Here is a 27277-nt window from a genome sequence, read left to right as displayed (position 1 = left end):
GGTGTGATTTTAGCAGAGCTGAGAGTGGCTGGTGGTGACGTGGCCCCCTGAGGCACAGAGAAGAGGGAGACAGGTCCAGAGAGGGATGGGGCCTCCACCAAGACCATATAGACCATCTGGCGGGCTCAAACCGGGGCTTTTTCCTCTCCAGTCCAAAACACCTCACTGTTCCTGTCTACCTCGGGGTCAGGGCCCGGCATGGCCAAGCCCTGGCCCATCTGTGTCTGTGTCACTCCCCTCCCTTCCAGACTGGGCCTGGCTGCTGGGATCCTTCTCATGCGGTGGGTCCCAGGGACACTAGAGCCCCTGGTCTGAGAGGGAGAAGCCGGGATGTAGGAAAACCCATTTCCACCCCAGGCCCTACTTCCTAGCCTTTTCCAAGTGGGACATGGAAGAGGCAGCCTGCTGCCTGGATGCTGGTCTCCCCAGCATCACTGTTCCCATGGAGCTCAGGTCAGGCTCTGTATTCAGACCGAGGGTTTGTGTGAGGCTCAGAGCAAATGAACAAGTGCCATTCAAGGGTTAGAAACTGCTCAGCCACAGGGTCCCAGTGTCTGAGTCTGGAAGAGTCTTTAGAGATTTGTTCACTCTCTGAGGGATCCTCCTGGCTCTGCTTACATACTTCCAGGGACGGTGAGCTCACACTCTCTCCGGGCAGCCCTGTGAGTTTTCTATCTGTTCCAGACTAGTATCGCCAATCTCTCCCAGCTCTCTTCTTTCCTCCCTGGCCTTTGTCCTGCAGGAGGTAGCATCACCTCTTGGCATTTTGTACATGCTTTTAAACAATTGGAGGAGCTGCCCAGGCAGTTTTATGGCCTCCTGGTTGTGTGCCTTCACACCCGCCTACAGCCCCACCTCACCATCAAGCGCTGAGCCAATGCGGGTGTGGCTGGCCCTGAGTTCCTGAGTCAGCTCCTTGCCAGGGCCAGAGCTGGTAACAGCGGGGCAGCAGGGTGGGCAGCCTCTACCAGCCAGGGCAGTCCCTGAGGGGCCAGCAGGGGGGCTGACTGCCTAGTGGCTCAACCTCCTGAACCCACCCACTCCCAGCGATGCTACCCAGAACCCCAACAGCATGAATCCTGCACAGTGCTGGGCAGTGCCAGACTCCAAAGGGCTCGCTGTGGGGACAGCCCCGCCATGGCCACAGACTCTGTCCTCACCTTTGATTGTCAGGATGACAGCCCCCACCACCATGATGAGCGTCTGCAGGGCGTCCGTGTAGATTACAGCAGCCAGGCCCCCTGCCAGTGGAAGCAAGGTTGCTGGAGGGGGCCCTGGCCCCAGGGAGGAGGGACACGGGGAGGAACTTCTGGGGCTCCTGCTGGGGCCACTTCCTGGGCTGCTCCCTCGGGCCTGTAGGGGGAGGTGGCCTTCTGACCCCTTTACACGTCCCCTGGGTGGACCTCCCTGCTGCAGGCACCATACCTGCGATGGTGTACAGGGCTGTGATGCCGAGCGTGAGGATGGTGGAGAGGTAGAAGTTCCAGCCCAGGCAGATGTGCACAAACAGAGCCCCCGCGTACAGGTCCAGCTGCGGAGGGAGAGAGCCTTGTGTGGGGCTGTTATTCCCAGGGCTCCAGCAAGCCACTCCCTGGGTGACCTCGGGCAAGGCCCTCTCTGGGCCTCGGTGGCCTGTGGATAAGGAGGGGAGACCCCCCTCGCCTGCCTGCCTGCATCACGGGGCCATTGTGAGGTTGGGGGAAGACCTGGCCGTGGAGCTACAAGCTTGTGCGGATGTCAGGGGACATTACTGTTGCTAATAAAGTCCAAAGTGGCCAATGCCTTTCCCAAAAGCAGTGTTGTTATTGAATCTGGCCCCTTCCCGAGGGGATAAAAGGCAGAGCCCTGTCCCCTCGGTTCCCAAGGGCACCTTGATGAGTTTGTGAGGAGTCTGTGAAGACCAGTAGGCCTCAGGAAAAGTGTGTGCTGGGCAGACCAGGAAACAGAGGGGCAGCCTTGCTTCCTGCCCCCACCCACCAGTGGGTTTGGAACTGAAGCCGAGAGTGGCTCAGAGGCTGGGTCTCAGGCTGAAGCTGGTCTCCACACTGACTGGACACAGCCCCTGCCCTCCCAGAACCTGTGGCTGCTCCTCCTAAAGGCAGGAGCGCTAGCCTGGAGGCCAACCTCTGCCTGGCATGGGCCTCAAAGACCAGAATCCCACCCTCTACCTGGCAGTGGGGGCCCAGTGAGAGGAAGGGCAGGACCCTGTTCTCTGGGACATGGGCTAGTAACAGGCTTCACCTTGCCCCACCCCTGAGTTCCTAAACCTACCATTCTGCTTTAACTCAGGAGAGGCGAGATGACCCAACACACAGCCTCAGGGGCCAGGAGCTTCCTGAGAAGGCTGGGGCCCTGTGCTTCCTAGTGTGGGGACACATCTGCACGAGGCCCAGGAAGTGCAGGCCCCAGGCCCCTTTGAGCTCCCCCAGGCAGGGATCCCTGCCTCCTGGGGTCTGACACAGGGCCCAGGCAGGATGGGATCTGGCTCCAAAGCCTGTGCTTCCTGTACCTCTCCCTCCAGGCGCCTCTCTCAACCTGTCTTAGAGAGACCAGCCAGTTTGGAAACTAGCCAGGGGCTTTCAGGAGAACCCCGGCTCTGGTCCTTATCTTTGGCTGTGTGTGTGTGTGTATAGGAAGGGCAGGTAGTTCAGGGGAAGGTGTGGTGGGGGGTGGGGGCGGGATCTGCCTCCAGCCCAAGTAGAGAAGCGCAGAGGTGCTGAATATCAGAGCAGGATGGACTCTTCAAGTCCTGCCCCATCAGACTAGAGGATAAACTGAGGCCCCAGGAAGGGAAAGGACTTCCCCAAAATCAGCCCCTGGTAGGTATCAGAGATTGGAGTTACCAGGAGAGGGAAGGCCGAGAGGGAGCAGGAGGCTTCCAGAAGGCCCACCACAGCAGCCTGCAAGCTTCTGCCCTACAGTCACTGCTCCAGACTCCTGCTGGACCCTGGCTGTCTCTGGACAGAACCTGGGTCTGTGTGCCCGGTCTTTGGCTCTGGCCACGCCAGACACATGGCCCTTCATCCCATGCCCAGCACTTAGCTGCCTCTGAGTCTTTGCTCACTGGCTCACCAGATTCCCTCTGCCCTGGAACATCCCAGCCTCTGCTTCTCATCTTTCAAAACACAGCCGTGCCAGCCCCTCTGCTCTTCGAGTACATTGTTCATTCGCCCTCCCTCCTGCCTCCCTCCTTCCTGCCCTTCCTTCCACGGTGGCAGGCCCCAAAGACTGAAGAGAAGTCCCGCAGGTGCAGGAACGGCAGGAGCAAGGGTGTGGGGTGGGCCTTTCACTGCTATCTCCCCTATAGACTGGACACTACATGGCATCCAGTGAAGGTTTGCTGCTGTTGCTAGAGGCCCAGTAGGTGTGCGGTTGCCTGCAACTCCCAAGCAGCCCCCGGGTGAGGAATTCAGACATCACTTAGCCCTATCCAACCCCTCCTGCAGCCCGAGCACTCTTCTCTGTGGGCCGGGGCAAGCGTCAGCCTGACAGATGCCAAGAGCCACACAGCCCTGGCTCTGTGCCCCTGGTCTGCCATGTCCCAGCCACATGGCTTTGAGCAGGCCACTTCATCCCCTGAACCTCAGTGCCCCTGATCTGTGCCATGTGGAAGTGGGTGTGGAGCACACAGAGCCAGCCACCCAGCTCCTCCACCCTGCCGGCACCCTGCAGCCCTTCCACCCCCTCACCCTGGCACGGGATGCTCCCTGGGACTGTCTGAGATAGCCAGCTCTCCTCTGTGCCTCCCTCCCCAGTGACCCAGGAGCAACCGCAGAGTATTTTTTTTTTTTTTTTTTGAGACGGAGTCTTGCTCTATCAATCACCCAGGCTGGAGTGCAGTGGCGCGATCTCGGCTCACTGCAACTTCCACCTCCCAGGTTCAAGTGATTCTCCTGCCTCAGCCTCCTGAGTAGCTGGGATTACAGGTGTGTGCCATCACGCCCGGCTAATTTTGTACATGGTTTCACCATGTTGGCCAGGCTGGTCTCAAACTCCTGATCTCAGGTGATCCACCCACCTCGGCCTCCCAAAGTGTTGGGATTACAGGCGTGGGCCACCGCACCCGGCCCAGAGTCTATTCCAACTCCTAGAAGGCACAGATGGGGAGGTCAAGGCCCAAATTGCAGAGGAACTCGCCCATGGAGGCAAAACTCTGGGAACAAAATCAACAAGACTGCACCAGGGAACAGCATCCCCGAGGAAGGGCCATTCCCAGGGCACAGGCTGAACCAGGACCTTACTCCAGGCTGCCACCCATGGGGCCGGAGCAACTGGTCCACCCCCAGCTCAGCAGCCTGATCCAGGCTGCTGTCCAGAGGTGCCCGCCTGCTCCTGTGATGTGGCCCCACATTCACCCTGCACAAACTGTCCTTTCCACTTCCCTGCTCCTTCCTCCCCATGCAGGACCCCCACGATTCCTCCCTTCATCTTGTACCCAGAAACCCTGCCAGTCCTTCATGGCCCTGGTTGTCCTCCAGGACGCCCTGCTGACTTGCCACTTTTGACAGGTGACAAATGTGCGTGTGTGCCACACGGCGCCCTGATGTCTTTCAGGTCTCCCCCAGTGCTGCTCATAGCATCCTACCAGGTGGGTGTGGTAATCCACTCCACTCCACAGTGGGGGGCACCTGGGCATGGAGAAGTGAAATGACTTTGTCAAAGTCCCACCGTCCTAAGAGGTGGGCCCCAAGGACGTGCCCTTCCTGCTGGCTGACCCTGGGGCCTGTGAGGTCCTGGGGAGGAACCTCATGGCAGGGGACCTCCCAGAGAGCACACACTGTTGGCAGCAAGCCACTCCTCTCCTGGCACCATGTAGCCACCACTGGGGGCTTGCAAGGGCGGGAGCCCAGTACACAGGGAGGGAGCAAGGCTGAGAGAGGACACGTGGGCCATGTGGTGCAGGATGGGACTGATCTGGTGGGCTCTGCACAGCTTAGACCCCCAAGCTCCCCACGTATATGAAGGAGCCTCACTCCATCTCCCAGCCGATGGAAACCATTCACTCCAGGGCGTGTCTGAGGCTGAAGGAGGCTGGGAACCGGCCCTGGTACTCTGGCTGCCCGGCCTGGGCCCTTGCCCTGCCCGCTCTCGGCCACCTTCCCACATGGAACTTATATCTCCCATCCTTCGTGGGACAGCAGAGAAGCTGGGTGGGCTCTGCACTGACACTAGGAGTTGACTGTGATTTCTCCCAAATCTTTTTGGTGTCCTCTGCCCCTGAGCCTTGCCCATTTCCATGGAGGCCATCACCGTCCTCCGGGGCTCCCCTTTGCCACACTCCCCGCCTCTGACCCACCGGCCGCTGCTATGGATTCCCTCTCCAAAACACACACCCACTCCCCAAAACCTCTGCTGCCCCCACCCTGGGCCCGATCCCCTTGCAAGCCCCTCACCGGTCCCTCCTGCATTTGGCTTGTGCAAGGAAGATCTGGGGCTCTGCATTTCCTCTTTTTTTTTTTTTTTAAAAAAAAACCTCTGCCTCCTGGGTTCAAGCGATTTTCCTGCCTCAGCCTTCTGAGTAGCTGGGATTACAGGTGTGTGTCACCACGCCTGGCTAATTTTTTGTATTTTTAGTAGAAACAGGGTTTAACCATGTTGGCCAGGCTGGTCTCGAACTCCTGACCTCAGGTGATCCACCCGCCTCGGCCTCCCAAATTGCTGGGATTACAGGTGTGAGCCACTGCACCCGGTCAGGTTCTGCATTTCTACCATTCCAGGAATAAGGTGCACCCCCGCCCGGCAGAGGCCCTGCCCAGAGGCTCTGCGTGGTCCCCACTGCCTCTCCGCTCTTGGTCATTGCTGCCCCTCCATATCCCTAGGCACCCCCAGCCCCATGAGCTTCCCACTCCTGGACTTGCCAAGCTCTTGCCCTGTGGCTGCAAGGCTGGCATTTCCACCCCAGACCGCCCTGTCTCCAGTGAGCCCACTCCCTGCTCCTGTCTCCCCATTTCTGTCCCCCCTTCACCGTGTTTGCTTCTTTTATCACACTTTTACCATTTCTTATGATTTCCTTGGTCTGTTTCCTTACCCCCTGTCTAGAAAGCATCTATGGGTGTGGGGGGCTCACCCAGGGCCTGGCACACAGTAGGTGCACAGTAAGTAGGTGATTTCCATAGGGCAGGGAGTGGCAGCCCAGAACCCGCAGGCCAGGCCCAGTGATGGGCATATTGTCTGCAGGCACTTTCGGGTCCCAGGGGCAGAGTTGAGGAGTGAGGACAGAGACTGGGTGGCCTGTGAAGCTGAAAATATTTACTCTCAGGCCTTTCGCAGAAAAAACGAGCTGACCCCTGGCATAGATTCTCTCACCTAGACCCACGAGGCATGCGGGCAGCCCTGGGGATGTGCCAGTGAGCAAGGGAACCAACGGAGCACACAGCCAGCAGGTGTTCCAAGTCCATGGGGGTAGAGAGAGGAAGGGGGCTGGCCTGCGGGGATGGGGGTGAAGATGGAGAGAGTGGAAAGGCTTGAGGGACATGAGGGAGCCACGTGGATATCCAGGCAGAAGGTTCCAGGCAGAGGCCACAGCAAATGCAAAGGCCCTGAGGCAGGACCATGCCTGGTGTGTTCATGGAAGCGCAGAGGCCAGTGTGGCTGGAGCGGGTGGGGGCAACAGGGCGAGGGAGGGGTGAGGTCAGTGAGGGCGCAAAGCGACCCCCGTGGAGGACCTTTACTGCAAGTGGCATGGGGCATCGTGCCCAGTTCCAGAGGTTAAATGACTGGCTAGAGCCCCACAATGATGGAGCTGGGCTTGGGTCCATGCGTCTGAGGATCAGGGTGGTGATTCTCCATGCCCTGCCATCGCGGGTCCTCCTGTGGGCCAGTGCCCCTGCCTGAGGGATGGCAGCAGGCACCCTAAGATCTCTGTCCACACGGGCAGTGGCTGGGATGGGTGCTGGATGCACAGACATGTGAGGCATTCCCGGGGCACAGCCCAGTGAGGTCAGGGCCTCTGGGGACCGCCTGGGCGCGTGCACTTCAAACAGCCAGGGTAGCCCCAGTCCTCTCGCAGCCAAGCCCAGCAATTAGCATTCCTCAAGCTTCGCCCTCTGCTTCATCCAGGCAGCCCCAGCGTTGGTTCTGAAGCCCAGCCTTGATGTGAGGGGGTGCTCCCTGTTTTATAGTTGGGTAAACTGAATCACCCCCATCACAAAGTGGAGTTTGAAAGGCCACATCCTGGCTGCTTCAGGGCAGCAGGGCTGAGGTTGGGCCTCTTGTGGTGGGAGGCACAGGCCTGGGTTCTAACAGTAGTCCCTGCCTGACTCGCTGGGACCTGGACCTCAGTGTGTCATCTGTAAACTCGGAGAGCTGGACAAGATTGTTTCTAAGGTCCTCCCGCTTCACTGAACTCTTCCCTCTGCCTTTTGTTCTTTTTATTTTTGGAGAGTCAGCTCACTGTAACCTCCATCTCCCCAGTTCAAGTAATTCTCCTGCCTCAGCCTCCTGAGTAGCTACAGGCGCATGCCACCACATTTGGCTAATTTTTTTGTATTTTAGTAGAGATGGAGTTTCACCGTGTTGCCTAGGCTGGTTTTGAACTCCTGAGCTCAGGCAATCCGCCTGCCTCAGCCTCCCAAAGTGCTAGGATTATAGGCATGAGCCACCACGCCGGCCCCCTCTGCCTTTCTAGAAGTTCTGCCCAAGCCATCCACTTTCAGGACTCTCTGAGTGTGAGGTATAAGCTCTACTGCAGAGAAGCCAGCAGGGTGAAACAGGGCGGGGAGAACCCTGTGCCCATGGCTCAGTCTCCCTCCCTCACCAGACCTACCTGGGGCCTCCTCACAAGCCTGGCCTCCTCTTGTCTCTCTCACCTCCAGTCCACCCTCTGGAAGATTCCAGAGAGCACAAAGTACAAACACGACCATGTCACTGTCCCACTTAAACACCACCCCGGCTCCTAAACACCACCCCCCTGGTCCTAAACACCACCCCCCTGGTCCTAAACACCACCCCGGCTCCTAAACACCACCCCGGCTCCACCTGGGCACCTTGGGCACTTCAACCTCTTACAATCAGACCTCCCTCGCCTCATCTCTCACTGCAGGCCAGACCCTGAAAACTGGCAGCCGAGAGGCAAATGTGGCACACGGGCCTGTTCTGTGTCAATCCTGGGGCACGTTCTCTGGTTTGCCTTTGTCCCCACCACTGCCTATTACTCACTCCCAGCTTCTCTCCACGCTGTTCTTTATCTGGCCCCAGAAGTGTCTGACTTAGTGACTCCTAGAGTCTAAGCCTCCAGCCCCGACCACCCCCAGACACATCCTGCCTCTTCCCACCTCTCTCTTTGTCATTTGCTCCCATCCCCCATCAGTATCCCTGTCTCCATCAGAGCCCAACTCAAATGCCACCCCCAGCAAGCCCCGCTGTGTCCTCTTCTGAGTTTCATGCCTGTCCCATGCATCCATCTATTCACCACAGTGCGAGCCCCTGGCAGACCAGGGCCAGGTCTTGTTTATTTCTGTATCCCTGGTTTCCAGGGAGGTGGCTGGCATGGGGGTGGCTGGCATGGGGGTGGCTGGCATGGGGGTGGGGTGGAGATCAAGAAATGTGGGAGAGGAAGGAAGAGTATGAGTGGAAAGCTCTAAACTCAGCCTTAAGGGCAGGCCAAGGCCAAGTCCCTCCGGACTCTAAAGGGCTCCCAGAGAAAGCAAACCTCCTACAGTACGCCAAAGGCATCTGGCGAAGACTGCGGTACGGGGTTTGCTGCTGGCCACTCCTGAGACCTGCCCACACGAAGGATGAGACACTCTGGGAACCTCCTCAGAGTCACCTAGCAACGCCAGTGCAGATAGAGGCCAGGCTGAGGCTGCCGAGGGGATGCCCCAGGAGAGGAGAGGGCGGGTCAGATGCTGCATGAGACCCCCACCAGGGCCTAGTGGGGGCTCTGGATGGACCCTTTAGGGCCCTCTTCCCAGGTAGCCCTGCCCACAGCTCCTGGCTGACCAGCGAGGCCTCTACCTCTCCGGCCTCTGCACCTCCATTCCCTCCACTAAATCGACGCCTCTTCTGGGCTTTCCTAGTCCCAGGACTGAATGAAGAGGGCCCAGGAGGCCATTTGCCTCTGAGGGAAAGCTGGGCCTCACAGAGCACTTCCCGCAGACACAGCAGCCCTCACACGGTGGTCCTGCCCATTGCTATCACCAACTCACAACTCACGGGAGCCCTAGGAGAGAAGGTCTGCCGCCCCTCCTTACAAGGGAGGAGCCCCAGGCACAGGGAGGCTCGGAGGTTGCAGGGGCTAGTGTCAGCTCTCTCAGCCAGAATCAGGCAGCCCCAGGACTCAAGCCCCTTCAGAAGCCTGGGGCTGGATGAAGCTAGCTGCCCCCAGGGACTTGGAGTGAGAGCAGAAGGCCTAGTGTTGCCATGAGGTCACCGGGAGGGTTAGGACAAGCTCTTTCCCTTCTCTGGGCCTTAGTTTCCCTCTCTGTAAAGTCAGGGGCTTGGACAAGATGAGCTCCATGCTTCTCCTGACCCTGACATTCGAGGTGTGCTCCTGCTCTTAATATGCCAGTGGGGCAGGGCCAGGCCCCCAAGGATGGGTGTCAGTGATGGAGCCCACCAGCCTTGGGGTGAGAGGCAGGTCAGCTCAGTGCAGACCAGGTGTGGCTAAGACCACCTGGGCTTTTGGCGCCCCCTAGTGGAAGGTCGTGGCTCACCCAGGTGCCGGCCCCAGAACTGACCTCAGACCGAGAACCGTCCTAGCACCCTGCGTCTAGAACCTGAGGCAAAGCAGAGGTCACCAGGTTGTGTTCTGTCCCTGACTAGGGCTGGCTGCTGAGCCTACACCCTGGGGGCCCTGGACTACCTGTCCAGACTCGCTGCGTGACCCTGGGCAAGTCATTGCCCCTCTCTGGGCCTCAGTTTGCCCAGCTGTTAAATAAGGCAGAGATGAATGAGAAGATGTCAGGTCCACTTGAGGGGCCCACAGATTGGGGATGTTTCCAGGCTATGCCAGCAGGGAGCGGGAGACAGCTCACCGATATCTTGGTGAAGACAGACAGTAGCAGGGACAGGACAGACAGGTACATGCGGATCCGCTGGCCCCCGTAGCGCTTCTGAATGTACTCAGGTAAGGTGACGATCTGGGAAGGCACATGGGTAGGGGCTAAGCATCCTCCAGATGATGCCCAGGGCTCCAGGCAGGGCCTGTCTCAATCACTCTGCCTCTCCCCCCGCCGCAAAGCAGCTGCGAGCCTCTCAAGGGCAAGGCCCAGGCACTGACCCCTTACAGCCCCAGCACCCGGCCTGGAATCCCGGGCTGCTCCGGCTGCGCCCCGAGGGTGTCAGGCAGGGGAGTGGCAGGCTGAGATCCCTAGACTGGCTCTTTAGGGCTGAGACGAGGAATGGATTGGAGGGGCCGTGGCTGGGACAGAGGGACAAGTTTAGAGGCTGTTATGACAAATCCAGGTGCACTATGATGAGGCTGGATGAGGGAGGTGGCTGTGAGGGGCAGAGCTGGGGACAGGCTGAGAGACATCCAGGAAGTGGAGTTGACTGGACTTAGTGGCTGCATGGCCGGGGCTGAAGGAGTGGGCAGAGTCGAGGATGGTGCAGCCAATTGTGCGGCCCAGGTGTGCCATTCAGGTACGCAGCCCAGGGGTACAGCCCAGGTATGCTACCCAGGTGTGTGGGCCAGGTGTGCAAACCAGGTGCATGGCCCAGTTGTGCAGCCTATGTGCCCAGCTGGATGGGACATTATTCCTGAGATGCAGCACTCAGGGCAGTGGAAACCAGCCAACACGGCACCCAGGCTGAGGTCTGAGGGGATCCACCTTAGCAGGTTGATAGAAATATTAGTCGGGCTAATAGCAAACCCAGCCCTAAGAGTTTACCAACTCCTGATGTGAGGTCACGGTGGTCCTGCCCATTACTACCACCAACTTGGACCAAGGCTCAGCCCCCCGGCTGGAGGCCCCATGAGTAGACTCACCTCTGAGGAGATGTAGATGGGCACGAACACCCACGCCAGTGCCAGCAGCACGTACGTGGCCTATGGGGACAGAGACAGGTGAGGACTGCAGGTGCAGCTCCCACAGCTCTGCTCCAGAGACAAAGCAGACATGGCTGGGATGAACCATCTGGAGGCCTGGCTTCCCCCAGCCCCTCCTGACTTGCCATGAGATCCTGGGTGGCTCCTTCCCCTCTCTAGGTCTGGGGCAAGGCCCACAGCTCCCTGCCAGTCGTGCCATCCAGCACCTTGGTATTCTGAAGACACTATTTGGCCCAGGAACAGCACTGCACAGAGCCCACCTGGACATCGGCTAACACCAGCCACTGGGAGCTGTCCCCCTCCAGTGCTGTGACCACACCCTGTGCCCTGGCCCTCCCACAGGCCGCCAGTCCTCCAGGACTCACATTCCACTCGAAGCCTGCCACGGCCAGACCTCCTGCCGCGCCTGAGCCTGCCAGTCCAATGAAGAGGCCAGAGCCCTCGCTGCTGGCGAAGAGGGAGGCTCCAATCTGGAGGAGAGAAAGGGAAACGCATCAGCAGCGGGTTCCCTGCGCCGGCCCCATCCTGGGCTTAATAGCTTCTCCTTCATCCTCACAAACCTAAGCGGGGTCCTAGCCCCACCTCACGGATGAGGAGCCCAGGGTGTGTGTTCTACCCTTAGCTGCACAGCTAAGGAGCGGATGTAAGTTTCAGACTCCACAGCCCCTGCCCCTTACACAATTTCTAGCAGCTCAGCCCTATGCCCCTCACTTGGGGACCTCCTGCCAGCCTCCGGCCTGCTCCACTGAATTGGACTGGCTCAAAGATACAGATGCCAGGTGACCTAGAGATCAGACACAGCCCCACGGACAAAGTGGGGGTGTGTGAGAAGTCAGGGTGCACTCACCGGCCACCACGTCATGTCCCGGCCTGCCAGGAAGTAGCCATTCACTGTGTTCCTGCTGGCCCGACAAGAGGACTGCAAGAGGAGAAAAAAGAGACAGGAGTTGGAAGCCCGCGCACTGCTGGTGGGAAGTAGAATGGGGCTGCTGCTGCGGAAACGGCTTGGCAGCTCCTCAAAAGGTTACGCATAGAATCACCATATGACCCAGAAGTTCCACTCCTAGGTATATGTCCAAAAGAATTGAAAACACACATCCACTCAGAAACTTGTACACGAATGTTCATAGCAGCATTATTCATAATAGCCAAAAGTGAAAACAACCCACATTTCTGTCGACTGATGAGTAAATAAACAAAATGTGGTATATCCTATATAAAGGAATATTATTCAGTCTTCAAAAGGAATGAAGTTCTATTGGGTGCAGTAGCTCATGCCTGTAATCCCAGCACATTGGGAGGCGGAGGTAAGCGGATCACTTGAGCCTAGCAGTTTGAGACCAGACTGGCAACATAGTGAGACCCCAGGTCTACAAAAAATGCAGGGTTTGGTGGCACACACCTGTGGCCCCCGCTACTTAGGACGCTGAGGTGGGAGAATCTCTTGAGCCCAGGAGGTGGATGCTGCAGTGAGCGGTGATTGTGCCACCACACTGCAGCCTGGGCAACAGAGTAAAATCCTGTCTGGAAAAAAACAACAAATATCTTGGGAATGAAGCTCTGATGCATGCCCAACTTGGATGGACCTTGATAACATGACGCTTCATGAACACAGACAGACACAAAAGGCCACGAATTGTATGATTCCATTTATATGAAAAGTCCAGAACAGGCAAATTTATAGAGATAGAAAGCAGATGAGTTGTTGCCAGGGGCTGGGCGGCAGGAAGAACGGTGCTTGACTTTGATGGGGACAGGATGAAAATGTTTTGGAGCTAGCTACAGGTAATGGTTGCACAACATTGCAAATGTACTAAATGCCATGAATTGCACACTTTAAAATGGTTAAAATGGGCTGGCGCGGTGGCTCACGCCTGTAATCCCAGCACTTTGGGAGGCCGAGGTGGGTGGATCACGAGGTCAAGAGATCGAGACCATCCTGGCCAACATAGTGAAACCCTGTCTCTACTAAAAATACAAAAATTAGCTGGGCGTAGTGGCAGGCGCCTGTAGTCCCAGCTACTCGGGAGGCTGAGGCAGGAGAATTGCTTGAACCCGGGAGGTGGAGGTTGCAGTGAGCCGAGATCGTGCCACTGCACTCCAGCCTGGTGACAGAGCAAGACTCTGTCTCAAAATAAATAAATAAATAAATAAAATAAAATGGTTAAAATGATGAATTGTATATTATGTAAATTTTATCTCAACTTTTATAAAAAGAACAGAAGCAGTCAGCTCCTTACCCACGTATTCCCACATGCCTTTGGTTTAGGGGGAGTATAGAATTTTGTCCTCCATGTAGGTGGAATAAAAATTCTGCATTCAGAACGTCTGAGAGTAAAATCCTGTCTTCCCTGCTTCCTGGCCGTGTTACCTGGGGCAAGTTACTGAACGCGTGTGCCTTGGTTTCTTCCTCTGTAATGTGGTCCTAAGAAGTTCTTCCTTCATGAATTTTGTTTTGTTTTGTTTTTTGAGACAGAATCTCACTCCGTCACCCTGGCTGGAATGCAGTGACAGATCTCGGCTCACGGCAACCTTCACCTCCCGGGTTCCAGCGGTTCTCCTGCCTCAGCCTCCCGAGTAGCTGGGATTACAGGTGCGCACCACCACACCTGGCTAATTTTTTGTGTTTTTAGTAGGAGGGGGTTTCACTATGTTGGCCAAGCTGGCCTCAAATTCCTGACCTCATGTGATCCGCCTGCCTTGGCTTCCTACCCTCACAGGGTTTTTATGAGCTTTAGTGGGTTAGTACACGTAGCATGCTGAGATAAGGGTCAGTGAGTACATGGATTTTTCAAGCCTGTCTTTAGTGCTATTTGGATGGGAGAAATTTAAGTTAAATCATCCAGGCGTGGTGGCTCATGCCTGTAATCCCAACACTTTGGGAGGCCAAGGAAGGAGGGTTACTCAAGCCAGGGATTCAAGACCAGCCTGGGCAACATAGTGGAACTCTGTCTCTATAAAAAGTTTTAAAATTAGCTGGGCGTGGTGGTGCATGCTTGTAATCCCAGCTACTCTAGAGTCTGAGGTGGGAGGATCACTTGAGCCCAGGAAGTCAAGGCTGCAGTGAGCCAAGATGGCGCCACTGCCCCCCAGCCTGGGCTACAGAGCAAGACTCTGTCTCAAAAAAGAAAAAAAGAAAAAAAAAAGAAAGAAAAAAGAAAAAACAGAAGAATTTGAAAAGAGGGACACAGGACAGGTATTTAGATACAGATTTTGTATTTCTTTTCAGAACATACATAAAGCTGGATCACAAAATATATCCATCAATATGCAGGTCTCTTTCTTCCTGACTTTAATTGCCCTGCCCTATACTCAGGATGATTAGGCTTCATTGTATGTACTCACCATTCAAAGCTTTATTTATCTATTTGTTATTTATTTATTTATTTATTTTTGAGACAGAGTTTCACTCTTGTTGCCCAGGATGGAGTGCAATGGTGTGATCTTGGCTCACTGCAACCTCCGCCTCCCGGGTTCAAGCGATTCTCCTGCCTCAGCCTCCCTAGTAGCTGGGATTGCAGGCATGAGCCACCATGCCTGGCTAATTTTGTATTTTTAGTAGAGACGGGGTTCCTCCATGTTGGTCAGGCTGATCTCGGACGCCCGACCTCAAGTGATCTGCCCACCTCGGCCTCCCAAAGTGCTGGGATTACAGGCATGAGCCACCACGCCCGGCCTATTTATTTTTATTTTTAAGACAGGGTCTCATTATGTTGCCCAGGCGGGTCTTGAACTCCTGGGCTCACGTGATCTCCCCATCTGAGCTTCCTGAGTAGCAGGAACCATGTGGACACCACCACACCCAGTGCAGAACTTTTGATGTGGCTCCTGCCTCTCTCCAGCTCCAACTCCCACCACTTTCTCTTTGTGTGCCGTGATCTTGCCGTACTAAATGCAGCATAGTCTGAAGGCTCATAGTCTTGGCCAGGATGGCCATATCCAGATGTGTACGCTGTGCACTGCACAACTCCAAAGCATCTATGTTTACAGCCCATGCTTTTTCCTAACCCTTCTCATCTTTCAAGCCTATAGTGGGCATTGCCAGTTGCCTTCTTATATCTGGGGCTCTGGGGGCTGCTGGCAGTTGCTGGGGGTCACATGTACCCATTTAAGGTTCCCCGAAGGCCCCCATGCCAGAGTTGGCTTCAACTGCTTGATCTGTGTGGAGTTCTTAGTCCTCGCAACAGCTCTATGAAGTAGGTGCCATGTTACCAATGAGGAAACTGATGGTCTCAGAGATGAAAACACACCCATCTAGCAAGTGGTGCAGCCTGGATTTCAACTCAGGCTCAATCGCAGGGCTGGTCATTTCACATCAGGACACGAGGGGAGCTGTGCTTAGGACAGAGCTACACATGGATAGAGGCTGAGAGAACCAAAGTGAGGTGTAGCTGTATCCTTAATAGTGCTGTGAATCCCTGGATCATACTGCACCTGAAGCCCTTTCTATTGCTGGACACAATTACATTTCCTGAATTCTTTTTTTTTTTTTTTTTTGATACAGTGTTTCACTCTTTTGCCCATGCTGGAGTGCAGTGGCGTGATCTCAGCTCATTGCGACCTCCGCCTTCCGGTTTCAAGCGATTCTCCTGCCTCAGCCTCCTGAGTAGCTGGGATTACAGGCGCCTGGCACCACGCCTGGCTAATTTTTGTATTATTACAAAATAATACGAAAGTAGAGACAGGGTTTCACCATGCTGGCCAGGCTGGTCTCAAACTCCTGACCTCGTGATCCACCCGCCTAGGCCTCCCAAAGTGCTGGGATTACAGGCATGAGCCACTGCGCCCGGCCTACATTTCCTATATTCTTAGAGCTCATTTGAAAGCAGTTTTCTGTCACTTGTTAACAGATACTTTAATGAATGCAAAGGCTCAGCTCAAAGTCCCCTCCTCCAGGAACATCTCTTCCTTAAAGGCCCCCCCCGGCCCCCGCCAGACTCTCCCAGGCCCACCATCTAAACATCTTTGCAGGGCTGCACCTGCCTGGCTTGCTCTGTCTGCTTCTCCCTGTGGGATGCATCTCCAGCATCCTCCCTGTCTGTTTCTGATCTTTTCTGGATGTGCTCACTGCTCTCTTGCCAGCCGCTCCCAGCTGGGCCAGCCTAGCCTGCTAGGAGGGACAGGGCAGAACTCCTACAGCCCTACTTCCAGGGGCACCAGCCTGCAAACAGCAAGCTGACTCACTAGGAGAGGTGGGTCATGGGCAGCAAGGGCTGGTGGCCCAAGTCACTGGGCTACAAAGGGTCTGGCCTCAGGTGCCCAGAACATCTTTCTTAGACGTGCTAGCCAGGACAGCCTTGTCTCCCCTCCTCTTTCCCTCTTCAGATCTTGCCTGGCCCTTACCTCCCCTCATCCAGAAACCCTCCACTGTCTGTTCTGCCCCACGTGGGCACCTCCTCCTCTGAATTCTAGCCACCAACAGTCACAGGAATATAGCACGTTACAGTTTGCAACAGATTTTCACTTCCATTGGCCCCTTGCTCCTTGGAACAGCCCTGAGATGTGGGCTGCACAGAAACCCGCATTGCGTGTTTGAGGAAACTGAAGCCCACAGAGATTAAGTGACTTAAGTACACAGAGCAGAGCCGAGACTTGAACTCGGCTTTGCCGATGGCCAGCACTGGGCTACTTGTGAGTTAATATTTAATCACATACAGGTTGAGGAGCCGTTATCCGAAATACTTGAAACCAGAAGAGTTTCGGATTTCGGACTCTTTCAGATTTGGGGATATTTACAGAATACCTGCCAGTTGAACATCCCCAACCCAAAAATCTAAAATCTGAGATGCTCCAGTGAGCATTTGCTTTGAGCATCATGTTGGTGTTCAAAATGTTTCAGATTTTGGGTTTCAGATTTTTGAAATCCAACCTGTGATAATTAATTTTAATGACTGCGGCTGCTACTCTTATAATCACCACTGCTACAACCACCACCACCACCACCACCGCTACCACTGTAGAACCAATGGCAGCAGCAAGGTCTGGTCCTGTGTGGGCCTCTTGATAGCAGACCTCACCCCAGGTAGGTGGTGTCTCCATATAACAGATCAGAACACTGAGGCCCAGAAAGCTGAGGGGACGTGACCAGTCTCATGTTTGCCAGGCCTTCGTGCTTAGGCCAGGGGTTATGGAAGATAAGAAGGGGTACTCGGCCGGGCGCGGTGGCTCACGCCTGTAATTCCAGCACTTTGGGAGGCCAAGGCGGGCAAATCATGAGGTAAGGAGTTCGAGACTAGCCTGGCCAACATGGTAAAACTCTGTCTCTACTAAAAATACAAAAAATTACCTGGGTGTGGTAGTGGACGCCTGTAATCCCAGCTACTCAGGAGGCTGAGGCAGGAGAATTGTTTGAACCCAGGAGGTGGAGGTTGCAGTGAGCCGAGATAGTGCCACTGCACTCCAGCCCAGGTGACAGTGCTAGACTCCGTCTCAGTTAAAAAAAAAAAAAAAAAAAAAGAAGGGGTACTCATTCTCCCCAGGAGACTGTCAGGGCTCAGGGATGCCAGGCTGGGGACCTCTGGGGCTTAAGAAGTGGAGCCCAACATCCCCAGGCGCTAAGCGTGGAGCAGGTGACCTGGACCAGGCTGTGTCCACCTTCCCTCAGGAAGGCCTCCACGATAGACCAGAGGAGCCCTTCCCTTGCTGCAGGGCCAGAGCCTCGGTTTCTCCATCTGCACATGAAACAGCCTGTCCCCAGGGGCCCCGCTGCCCCTGGAATCTGTGTGTGGGGTCAGATCTCTGCTCATTTCTCACTGTTATGAAGGGAGAAAGAATCGGCTTATGATCTAGGGCTAGGCCACAGGACATGAATCCCCAGGGAGCTTGTTCAAAATAAAGACCCCCAGTTCCCAGGGCCCTCCCTGCCTCCGGATTCTGATCCAGCAGCTCTGGGGTGCAGCCAGGGAATCCCTGGGAGCCTGTTGTTCAAGCAGACAGGAGTCACTGACACCATGGAGACTGGGACCAGGAGGCTGATGGGCCACACCCAAGGACTCCAGCTGGGCAGCAGCACAAAAGCCCAGTTACCTGTTAGAGAGAATTTCCTCCTCCTCACTTTGCAGATGGAGACACCATTACCCAAAGAGAGAAAGGGGCTTGGTCAAGGTCTCCAAGCAAGTCTACCCCAGGCTGTGAGGAGGACCACAAGGATCACTAGGCCACCAGCTGGGACCAATGCTGACACCACAGGGACATGCTGGACCCCAATTCCCACCCCAAGCACCAACCCTGAGAGCCCACTTGGCCGACACCACCACAGGTCCCCTTACCCATATGCCCACGGCCACATTCAGAGCAAAATACACGGTGATGACAATGATGTCAGCCACGCTCAGCTGCGTCCCGGGAGTGTGGAGGTTGCTGGTGGAGTTGGCGGCCATGGCTGTCCTGCCGCAGGCACTAGGTATGAGCCCGAGGGACTGAGGGGCAAACCAGGTCAGAAAGGGTTTCCTGGCAGGGAGCTCATTGATCATTAAACCAAGCGGACAGTGGCATCTCCAGCCCATGATGTGGCTGCATGCAGGGCAGCTGCCTCACCATGCAGTTCAGCTTCCTCACCCCATGGTGGGGTGCAGATCCCAGAGCGTAGGAGTCAGGGAGCCTGGGAGAAGCAAGTGGGAGGAGGAGAGGAAGGAGCCTCCTTGAGCTCGGAGGGGGCTTGGGGAAAATTAACCACATTTAGTGGACCCGGAGGCAGCCCAAATAGTCCCAGAAAGGCTGGGTTGCTTAATGGGTGGCTTCACCTATATCTAATTTGTATAAGAAGCATAGAGCGTAGGGACAACTGCCTCACCTCTGAAGACACTGCCGTGGCGGGCAGCCATGTCCTCCCTTGGCCATCGGGCTGTGAGTGGACTGAGCAGGGCTTGGGAGGGTGACACCTGCATTATGGCTCACGTCCAGCCAACACAGCCCAGGCTCAGAGGCAGCCCCATGTCGGACAATAAAGTCCTGCTTCCAGCGTTTCTGCTTTCTCTTTCTAGACCCGTGAAACAGTCCCAAGCCCCTCAACTTGACCATGCATTCGGCTCCCACCCCGGGCAATGTCTGCCTGGGACCACAGAGGGACCCAATATCTGTCACACACCAAGGACCATGCGTGGCTGTTCTGCACATGATCCCATTTCACGGACCATGCGTGGCTGTTCCGCACATGATCCCATTTCACGGACCATGTGTGGCTGTTCTGCACATGATCCCATTTCACGCTCACAGCAGCCATGCCGAGTAGGCAATGTCTCATCCTAGTCAAGGAAATGGCCATCCGCCATTACACAGCCATTGAAGGCGCAGAGTAGGATTCAGTGCAGATGTGGCCCCACCGTCTCCACGGCAGTGACAGTGATGATTTCCATCTGGATTCCATCAGAGTGGGACGCTCGCTCACTAATTCTATCAGTGTACACAGCAGGGCTGGCCGGCAGTCTCACGCCTCTGCTCAGTGACATGACTCGTGACTTTGCAAAGCATTTGCAGTTTAACCAGACATGCAGCACTTCCAGAAGTGTTAATGAGTGAGCGGCTGCCACCAGGAACACGCTGGCCTGCAAACCCAGCCAGCCTGTTACTCGATAACCCTGGGGTGCGGGTAAAAATTAATCCCCTCGGCCAGGAGCAGTGGCTCATGCCCTTGGGAGGCTCATGCCTTTGGGAGGCCAAGGCGGGTGGATCACCTGAGATCAGGAGTTTGAGACCAGCCTGGCCAACATGGCAAAACCCCGTCTCTACTAAAAATACAAAAATTAGCCAGACATGGTGGTACGCACCTGTAATCCCAGCTACTTGGGAGGCTGAGGCAGGAGAATTGCTTGAACTCAGGAGGTAGAGATTGCAGTGAGCCAAGATTGCGCCATTGCAGTCCAGCCTGGGCAACAGAGGGAGACTCCATCTCAGAAAACAAACAACAACAACAACAACAACAACAACAAAAAACAATTAATAGTCCTCACATACAGGACTAGGCAGAAGAAGGAAGGGAAAAAGGAAGTCACTGCTGAGAGAACCCTCAGGCAGGCTCAACTGCCTGCCATCTCCCCTTGCCTCTGGCCAGCCAGCCTCAGATGGTGTTTACTTCCCAAGCCATTGCTTGCAATGTGTTATAAAACAAAAGGCTGCTTTGCACTGATCAGAAGGACCCAGCTGGGAGGATCCAGACTTACCAAACCTATCTCATTAATAGAGTAGTTGTATCAGCAGCATTGGCTCTGAGACAGTTGGCTAGGTCTTAGAAGGAAATAAACCACTTAGTGATAACTGCCGCCTTTGGATCAAAAGTCCTTGGGATTTTTGCCACTGAGTTTAAATGGAAAAAAATGAAAAAAGAGAAAAAAAATCCTAGGGAAAGAAAGCACCAGTAAAGGTGCTCTTAAGGGGCTGAGACTGATTTGCTGGTTCTGCCCTGAAGGACGGGGACAGGAGGAGGGTGGCAGCGGAGGACATGGAGGGAGAAGTACCAAACAAGCCCAGCCATGTCTGCGGGAGAAGAAACGCCACCCGGAGCCCAGTCACACCCACATTCCCACCCCACCTGACCCAACGGGATCATCTATTCACTCACCCCAAGAAACATGAAGACCGTCCTAGCTGAGAAGTCATCTGTACCACACCCCTTGAAGCCTCTTCCATCCCCAGAAGAAGTCCCTCAGACTCATGAGAACCAGGAATGGGATGTGGAGGGGTCAGCAGAGCCTAAGCAGGATGACTGGAGCCATTTGTATCTTGTGTGTGTGGCACATCTATGAGCTTATGAATTTCTTTCTTAAGTGCTTCAGAATTGTGACCAAGGCATGACCAACCATGTGATGAGCTGGGCAGCACTGGAACGGACCGCACATGAGTGAAGGGAGCCCATGAAGGGAGCCCACGGTCATCTGCGGCAGCTTGGGGCGAATCCCTCCAGGGCCTCTCTCTGCCTGCCTGCCAAGTCTAGTTCCAGCTTATCTGTTGCTCCTGCTTTTGCGATAAACACAAGACTGATCATTTATTCCTGCTAAGTATTGTCTGCTTGTCTGTCCTCATGGAGAAACTCCCCAAGAGTCCTAAGCTACAAGGGCAAGGGTGCTCAGGGCAGCCAAAAAGTTTAGAAATTTCCTACATAACCACCCAGAGAAGGTGGTGAGTGAATTATGAGACCTCCAAACCATGGAACACCATGACCATTAAAAAGATGAGGTGGCTTTATATAATGGCATGGAAGGATGATACACTTGTAAGTGAAAAAAGCAAGCTAGAGAATATAGACCTATATCCATGTTTATCCTCTCCTTATGTATAATGTAAGGGGCTGAACAGCCACAGTGTTTTGAAGGACACACACCAAACTGCTAAGGAGAGGAGAAAGGAGAATTATCACTTTATTTTATTTTATTTTTTTGAGACAATGTCTGGCTCTATTGCCCAGGCTGGAGTGCAGTGGTACAATCACAGCTCACTGCAGTCTTAGCCTCCCGGGCTCAAGCGATCCTCCTACCTCAGCCTCCTGAGTAGCTGGGACTACAGGCATGCACCACCATAGCCAGCAAAGTTTTGTGGGTTTTTTTTTTTTTTATAGTGACAGGGTCTCACCATGTTGCCCAGGCTGTTGTCAAACTCCTGGGCTCAAGCAGCCTTCCAAAGTGCTGGGATTACAGGCGTGAGCCACTGTGTCTGGCCCAAGTTATCACTTGTTATGCTTTGGTGTGGGCTGGGCTTTTCTGTAAGACCTCTGGCCTCGGCCTTGGTTTAGACCAGCAAGCTGGCCCCTAGGGGTGCCCCCGACCCTGCCTGGGCTCCCCTCACCAGCCAGGTCAAGCAGTTTCCTTCCACTGATACAGAGGCTCAAGGAGAGTGTTGCCAGGTGCTTCGTGAAGGGTGGTGGGTCCCGGACAACCATTTCCTGAATGCTCACCTGCCCACCTGTGCTGGGTACCTGCATCTGCATTGGTTGGTCACCTCCCAGCAGCCCTTCCAGGCGGCCTTCACTTCCCTCCACTCCGCTGCTCTGCTGGCAGAGCGCTGCGTTCTCTCATCCAGGTACCCTCTTGACCACTCCCCTTGAGGGCTTCAGGTTTGAGAGTCCACCCTCCATGACTCCCCACCCAAACCCACCCTCCCCAAAGCTCAGTGGGCTTGGCTGGGACCCCAGGGGCCAGCCCACAGCTTCATCTTTACCATGGTTACAGACGCCTACCGAGCAGTCACCATGTGCCCACGCATCGTCCACCCTCAACTCTCCCAACTCCTTGAGGGATGGAAAATCCGAGGCACAGAGAAACAGAGGAACTTGCTCAAAGTCACACAGCAACTAAGAGACAGAGGAGGACTTTGAACCCAAATTGTCCAGCTCTCGACTCTGCCCTTTTAATATTAAACTCCACCACCCAGCATGGCTCATGACAGGTATTCAGTGGGAAGGAATGACCCCCCTCCTCCCCTGGGGTCCCAGCCAAGCCCACTGAGCTTTGGGTGAGGTTGGGTTTGTGCAGGGAGTGATGGAGGTTGGACTGTTAAGCCTCAGGCCCTCGAAGGGAGTGGTTGAGTGGGCACCTGGATGGGAGGACCCTGAGCTCAGCCGGCAGAGCAGCAGAGTGGAAGGGAAGTGAAGGCAGCCGGGAAGGGCTGCTGGGAGGTAATGGAACCGATGCAGACCAGGCGTCCAGCACAGGTGGGGAGGGACTGATCCCTGGCCTCCAGTCTTATCCTTTTGAATCTACTCACCACGCACAGTATGTCAGAACACCCTAAAAGCCTAACCCTGGACATGACACTCCTGTTTCAAACTTACCTTCAACAGCCTTTACTGCTCCAGAGATCAAGTGCAAGGCCATGGGCTCAGCACCAGGGGCCCTGGAACCTGGCCCTCCCCCGACCCAGCTCCATCTTCTGCTGCCCTCAGTTCCTCCCTGGGTGTCCTCAAGTCCCCCTACCTCTCAGTCTGCTTGGTGAACTGCTACTCATCCTTCAAGACGGTACTGAGACATCACTGCCTCTCTGAAGCCTTCCTTGGCTCCTCCCTCTTCTGTGCATCCCTGGCCCTGCTGGGCTAGTTGCTGTGCTGCCACATGACACAGTAGTATCTGCCCCCACCCACCCGTCACCCCGCTCCTCCGGTGACCGGCACAGGGTCTACCCTTGCCACATCACTGCAAGAGGTCCAAGGAGCCCAGGCAACTGAGGAATCTTCAGATGCTGAGGCCCCTGAGGCCCTTCAATCCCAGAAACCTATTCTTTTTTATCATTATTGAGGGAGAATGCATTTAACATAAAATCCATCATTTTAACCCCTTAAAGTACACAAGTCTGTGGCTTCCAGCACCTTCACAACACTATGCACCCATCGCCATTACCTATTCCAACATTTTTCTTTTCTTTTTTTTTTCTGAGACAGAGTTTTGCTTTGTCACCCAGACTGGAGTGCAGTGGCGCAATCTTGACTCACTGCAACATTTGCCTCCTGGGTTCAAGCAATTCTCCTGCCTCAGCCTCCCGAGTAGCTGGAATAACAGGCGCGCACCACCACGCCTGGCTAATTTTTGTATTTTTAATAGAGAGGGGGTTTCACCGTGTTGGTCAGGCGGGTCTTGAACTCCTGACCTCAGGTGACCCACCAACCTCAGCCTCCCAAAGTGCTGGGATTACAGGCATGAGCCACTGCGCCCAGCCTATTCCAGCATTTTTCATCCTCTCCAATGAAACCTTGTACAAATTAAGCATCATCTTCATTCCCCCTCCCCAAGCCTCTGGCAGCCACCAATCTACTTTCCCTCTTTGTGGATTTGCCTTCTCTGGTGGTGTGGTATCATAGGTATGTAGGAGTTGCCTTCTCTGGTGTCGTGGTGTTATGTGTACACACAGGTTTCCACCCTGAGTTCCTGACTCAACTCCACAGCCCTTGCTGCATTCTGTTGTTATCACATCTGGCATGTCAGGCCTCAGGAAACAGAATCTCTCTGACCTTCTCCTGCCTCCTCTCACCTGCCCCAAGGCGGCCTCTAATCTTCCCCTGTCTTTCTAATTGTGGGTCACATCATCCTCATTCCAGAGAGGGTCCTGCCCCACACCCTGGGGGAAGGAATGCTGATCTCAAGAAGCTTTCATAAAACCCAGGAGGACTAGGTCCAGAGAGCTGCCAGATGGCTGAACACGTGGAGGCAGGCAGGAAGGTGAAAAAGAACTCATCCCTGTCCTGGGAGGGTGGCAGGAAGGTGAAAAAGAACTCATCCCTGTCCTGGGAGGGTGGCAGGAAGGTGAAAAAGAACTCATCCCTGTCCTGGGAGGGTGGCAGGAAGGTGAAAAAGAACTCATCCCTGTCCTGGGAGGGTGGCAGGAAGGTGAAAAAGAACTCATCCCTGTCCTGGGAGGGTGGCACTCCCCAACTGCAGGAACAGAAGCTCCTGTGCTCAGGACCCTTCCAGATGTCACCCTGTGTCTCTCTTCATCTGGCTGTTTCTTTGTATCCTTTAAAATGCCCTTCACAATAAACCAGTAAGCCTCCTAAGTAAGTGTTTCCCTGAGTTCTGTGAGCCGCTCTAGCAAATTAATTGAATCCAAAGAGGGGGTCGATCGTGGGAACCCAACTTGAAGCTTGTGGGTCAGAAGTTCCAGAGGTCTGGACTGGTGGGAAAGGAAGAGTCAGCCTTGGGAACTGAGCCCTCACCCTGGGTAGATAGTGTTGGAATTGAATTGGAGGGCACCTTGCTGGTGTCTACTGCAGAATTGATTGCTTGTCTATTGATGGGGAGATGTCCCCACATTTGGTCACAGAAGTCTTCTGCGTTTGTTGCAGTGTGAGAGCAAAGGTAAAACCCGGTTGGGAAATTTTTCCAAAACAGGTGTATTATATAAGTGGCATCACACGATACATGGTCTTTTGTGTCTGGGTGCTTTCGCTGAGGATGTTTTCACGGTTCATCCATGTTGTAGTGCATGTCGGCACTTCGCTCTGTCTTCTCACTGAATAATTGTCAACTGTATGTGTATGCCATAGTTCATTTATCCATTCATCGGTTGGATGGACATCTGAGTTTTTTCTACCTTTTGTCTATTGTGAATAAAGTTGCTATGAACATTGAGGTGAAAGTATCTCTTTGAGACCCTGCTTCCTTTTAAAAATTTTTTAAAATTAAAAACATTTGTTTTTGTTTTTGTTTTGTTTTGTTTTTGAGACAGAATCTCACTCTATCACCTAGGCTGGAGTGCAGGAGCGCAGTCTAGGCTCACAGCAACCAACCTCCACCTCCCGGGCTCAGGTGATTCTCATGCCTCAGACTCCCAAGTGGCTGGGATTACAGGCTAAATTCTGTATTTTGAGTAGAGACAGGGTTTCGCCAGGTTGGCCAGGCTGGTCTCAAACTCCTAGCCCCAAGTGCTCCGCCACCCCAGCCTCCCACAGTGCTGGGATTACGGATGTGAGCCACCTCACCCAGCCAATTTTTTTTTTTTTTTTTACTTCTAATAGTACTTTGAAAGAAGCCCTACTTTCAATTCCTTTGGGCATATATTTATGAGTGGAATTGCTGGGTGGTATTCTATGTTAAACTTTGAGGATTGGCCAAACTGTCTTCCAGAAGAGCTGCACCATTTTACATTCCCACCAGCAACGCACTAGACCCCCAGTTTCTCCACATTCTCATGAACACTTGTTATTGTCCATTTTTACATTTTTTTTTTCAGGCAGAGTTTTACTTTACAGCCCAGGCTGGAGTGCAGTGGCACGATCTGGACTCACTGCAACTTCTGCCTCCTGGGCTCAACGGATCCTCTTGCCTCAGCCCACCAAGTAGCTGGGACCACACGTGCATGTCACACACGCAGCTAATTTTTGTATTTCTGGTAGAGATGGAGTTTCACTGTGTTGCCCAGGCTGCATTTTGACATTATTATGATAGCCGTCCTAGTAGGCGTGAAGTAGCATTTCATTGTGGTTTTGATTTGCATTTCCCTAAGGACTAGTAATGTTGAACATCTTTTCATGTAATTGTTGGCTGTATGTCTACCTTCCTTGGTAGAGAAATATCCTGACCCACACATGCATAGCCACCGCCATTATCAAAATCCCCAACCAAAAGTTGTTATGCTTGTTACAAATGATGAGCCTGCATTGATACATCTCCCAAAGCACATACATTGCATTAGGGTTCACACTTGGTGTTGTATTCTATGTGTTTGGATAAACATATACTGACATGCATCCACCACTATAATGTCATACAGAGTAGTTTCACTGCCCTAAAAGTCGCCTGCATTCTCCCTATCCTTCCCTCTCTCCTCCCTAACCCTTGGCAACCACTGACCATTTTCTGTTCCCACAGTTTTGCCTTTTCCAAAATGTCATATAGCTGTAATCAAACACTTTGTAGCCTTTTCAAAAGGCTTCTTTGACTTAGTCATCTGTATTTCTGTTTCCTCCATGTGTTCATGGCTTGGTAGCTCATTTCTTTTTAGCACTGAATAATATTCCATTATCTAGATACTATGATTTATTTATTCATTCACCTACTTAAGGACATCTACCAAAGTTTTGGTAATTATGAATAAAGCTGAATTCATAATGAGTAAACATCCATGCACAGGTTTTTGTGTGGACGTAAGTTTTCAACTCCTTTGAATAAATACTCAAGAGTAACTGCTGAATCATATGATAAGTGTAGGCTTAGTTTTTATGCTTTTTTAAAAATTATTATTTTGCTCAGTTATCAGATGGAAAGGGGTTCAAATATACTTGCATCAAAGCACATTTAGATTTGTAAGAAACTTCCGAGGATGGCGCCGTCCCGCAGATGTGCGGGGACGCGCGCCCGCCGCAACGTGAGGCTCATAGGCCACACGCAACTCTGAGCATTGGCCGGGACCTGTAGTAGCCAACAGGACACTTAATAACTGATGTATAGGGTCAGTCCTCGACCTTGTCCCCCCAGATTGCTTCGTCTCTGAATCCAGCCTCTGAAGTTCGGCTCTGCCTACCACCTTAAGTTATCCGATGTGGCCTTAACGTCAGCCTAGTCTTTGACTACAGGAAGACCTCTCTTCCTGAAGAAGACGCCTCTTTTCATCCATTCACTCTGGAAATGATTCAACGTCTGCCTGCTGCTGATGCTTTACTCTCCACCAGGGGTTTTCGAAGTGTGCTTCCCCATTCCCCTTGGGCCTATAGCATCAGCATCAGGGAACTTGTCAGTAACGCACATTCTTGGGCCCCAACCCAGAACTACTGAATCAGAAACTTGGGGTGAGGGCCTGTCGTGGTGGCTCATGCCTGTAATCCCAACACTTTGGGAAGCAGAGGAGGGTGGATCACCTGAGGTCGGGAGTCGA

General features: G+C 53.9%; 1 protein-coding gene and 1 non-coding gene across 4 annotated transcripts in view; both read right to left on the bottom strand.

The window, feature by feature from the left end:
• SLC5A10 (solute carrier family 5 member 10) overlaps nt 1-18510 on the bottom strand; it is a 69945-nt gene extending 51435 nt beyond the window's left edge. The window contains exons 1-7 of one of the 3 annotated variants that reach the window (XM_016932255.3): nt 18256-18508; nt 11835-11906; nt 11353-11457; nt 10928-10987; nt 9975-10079; nt 1426-1531; nt 1161-1241 (exon numbers count right to left, since the gene is read on the bottom strand). In XM_016932255.3, coding sequence (XP_016787744.1) covers nt 1161-1241; nt 1426-1531; nt 9975-10079; nt 10928-10987; nt 11353-11457; nt 11835-11906; nt 18256-18492 — 766 coding nt within the window. In that variant the 5' untranslated portion in view covers nt 18493-18508. Of the gene's footprint in view, nt 1-1160; nt 1242-1425; nt 1532-9974; nt 10080-10927; nt 10988-11352; nt 11458-11834; nt 11907-18255 lie in introns of all 3 variants that reach the window. The other 2 variants (XM_016932256.3, XM_063799723.1) reach the window with 2 other exon arrangements.
• An 8130-nt stretch (nt 18511-26640) lies between these two features.
• Nucleotides 26641-26715, bottom strand: LOC112206162 (small nucleolar RNA MBII-202). The gene has a single exon (XR_002940362.1). It is a non-coding gene; the product is annotated as a small nucleolar RNA MBII-202 (small nucleolar RNA).
• Nucleotides 26716-27277: the final 562 nt, after the last annotated feature.

This window comes from Pan troglodytes, chromosome 19, assembly GCF_028858775.2.
Source record: "Pan troglodytes isolate AG18354 chromosome 19, NHGRI_mPanTro3-v2.0_pri, whole genome shotgun sequence".
Classification (NCBI taxonomy): domain Eukaryota; kingdom Metazoa; phylum Chordata; class Mammalia; order Primates; family Hominidae; genus Pan; species Pan troglodytes.
This window is presented reverse-complemented; position numbering and strand designations above follow the sequence as displayed.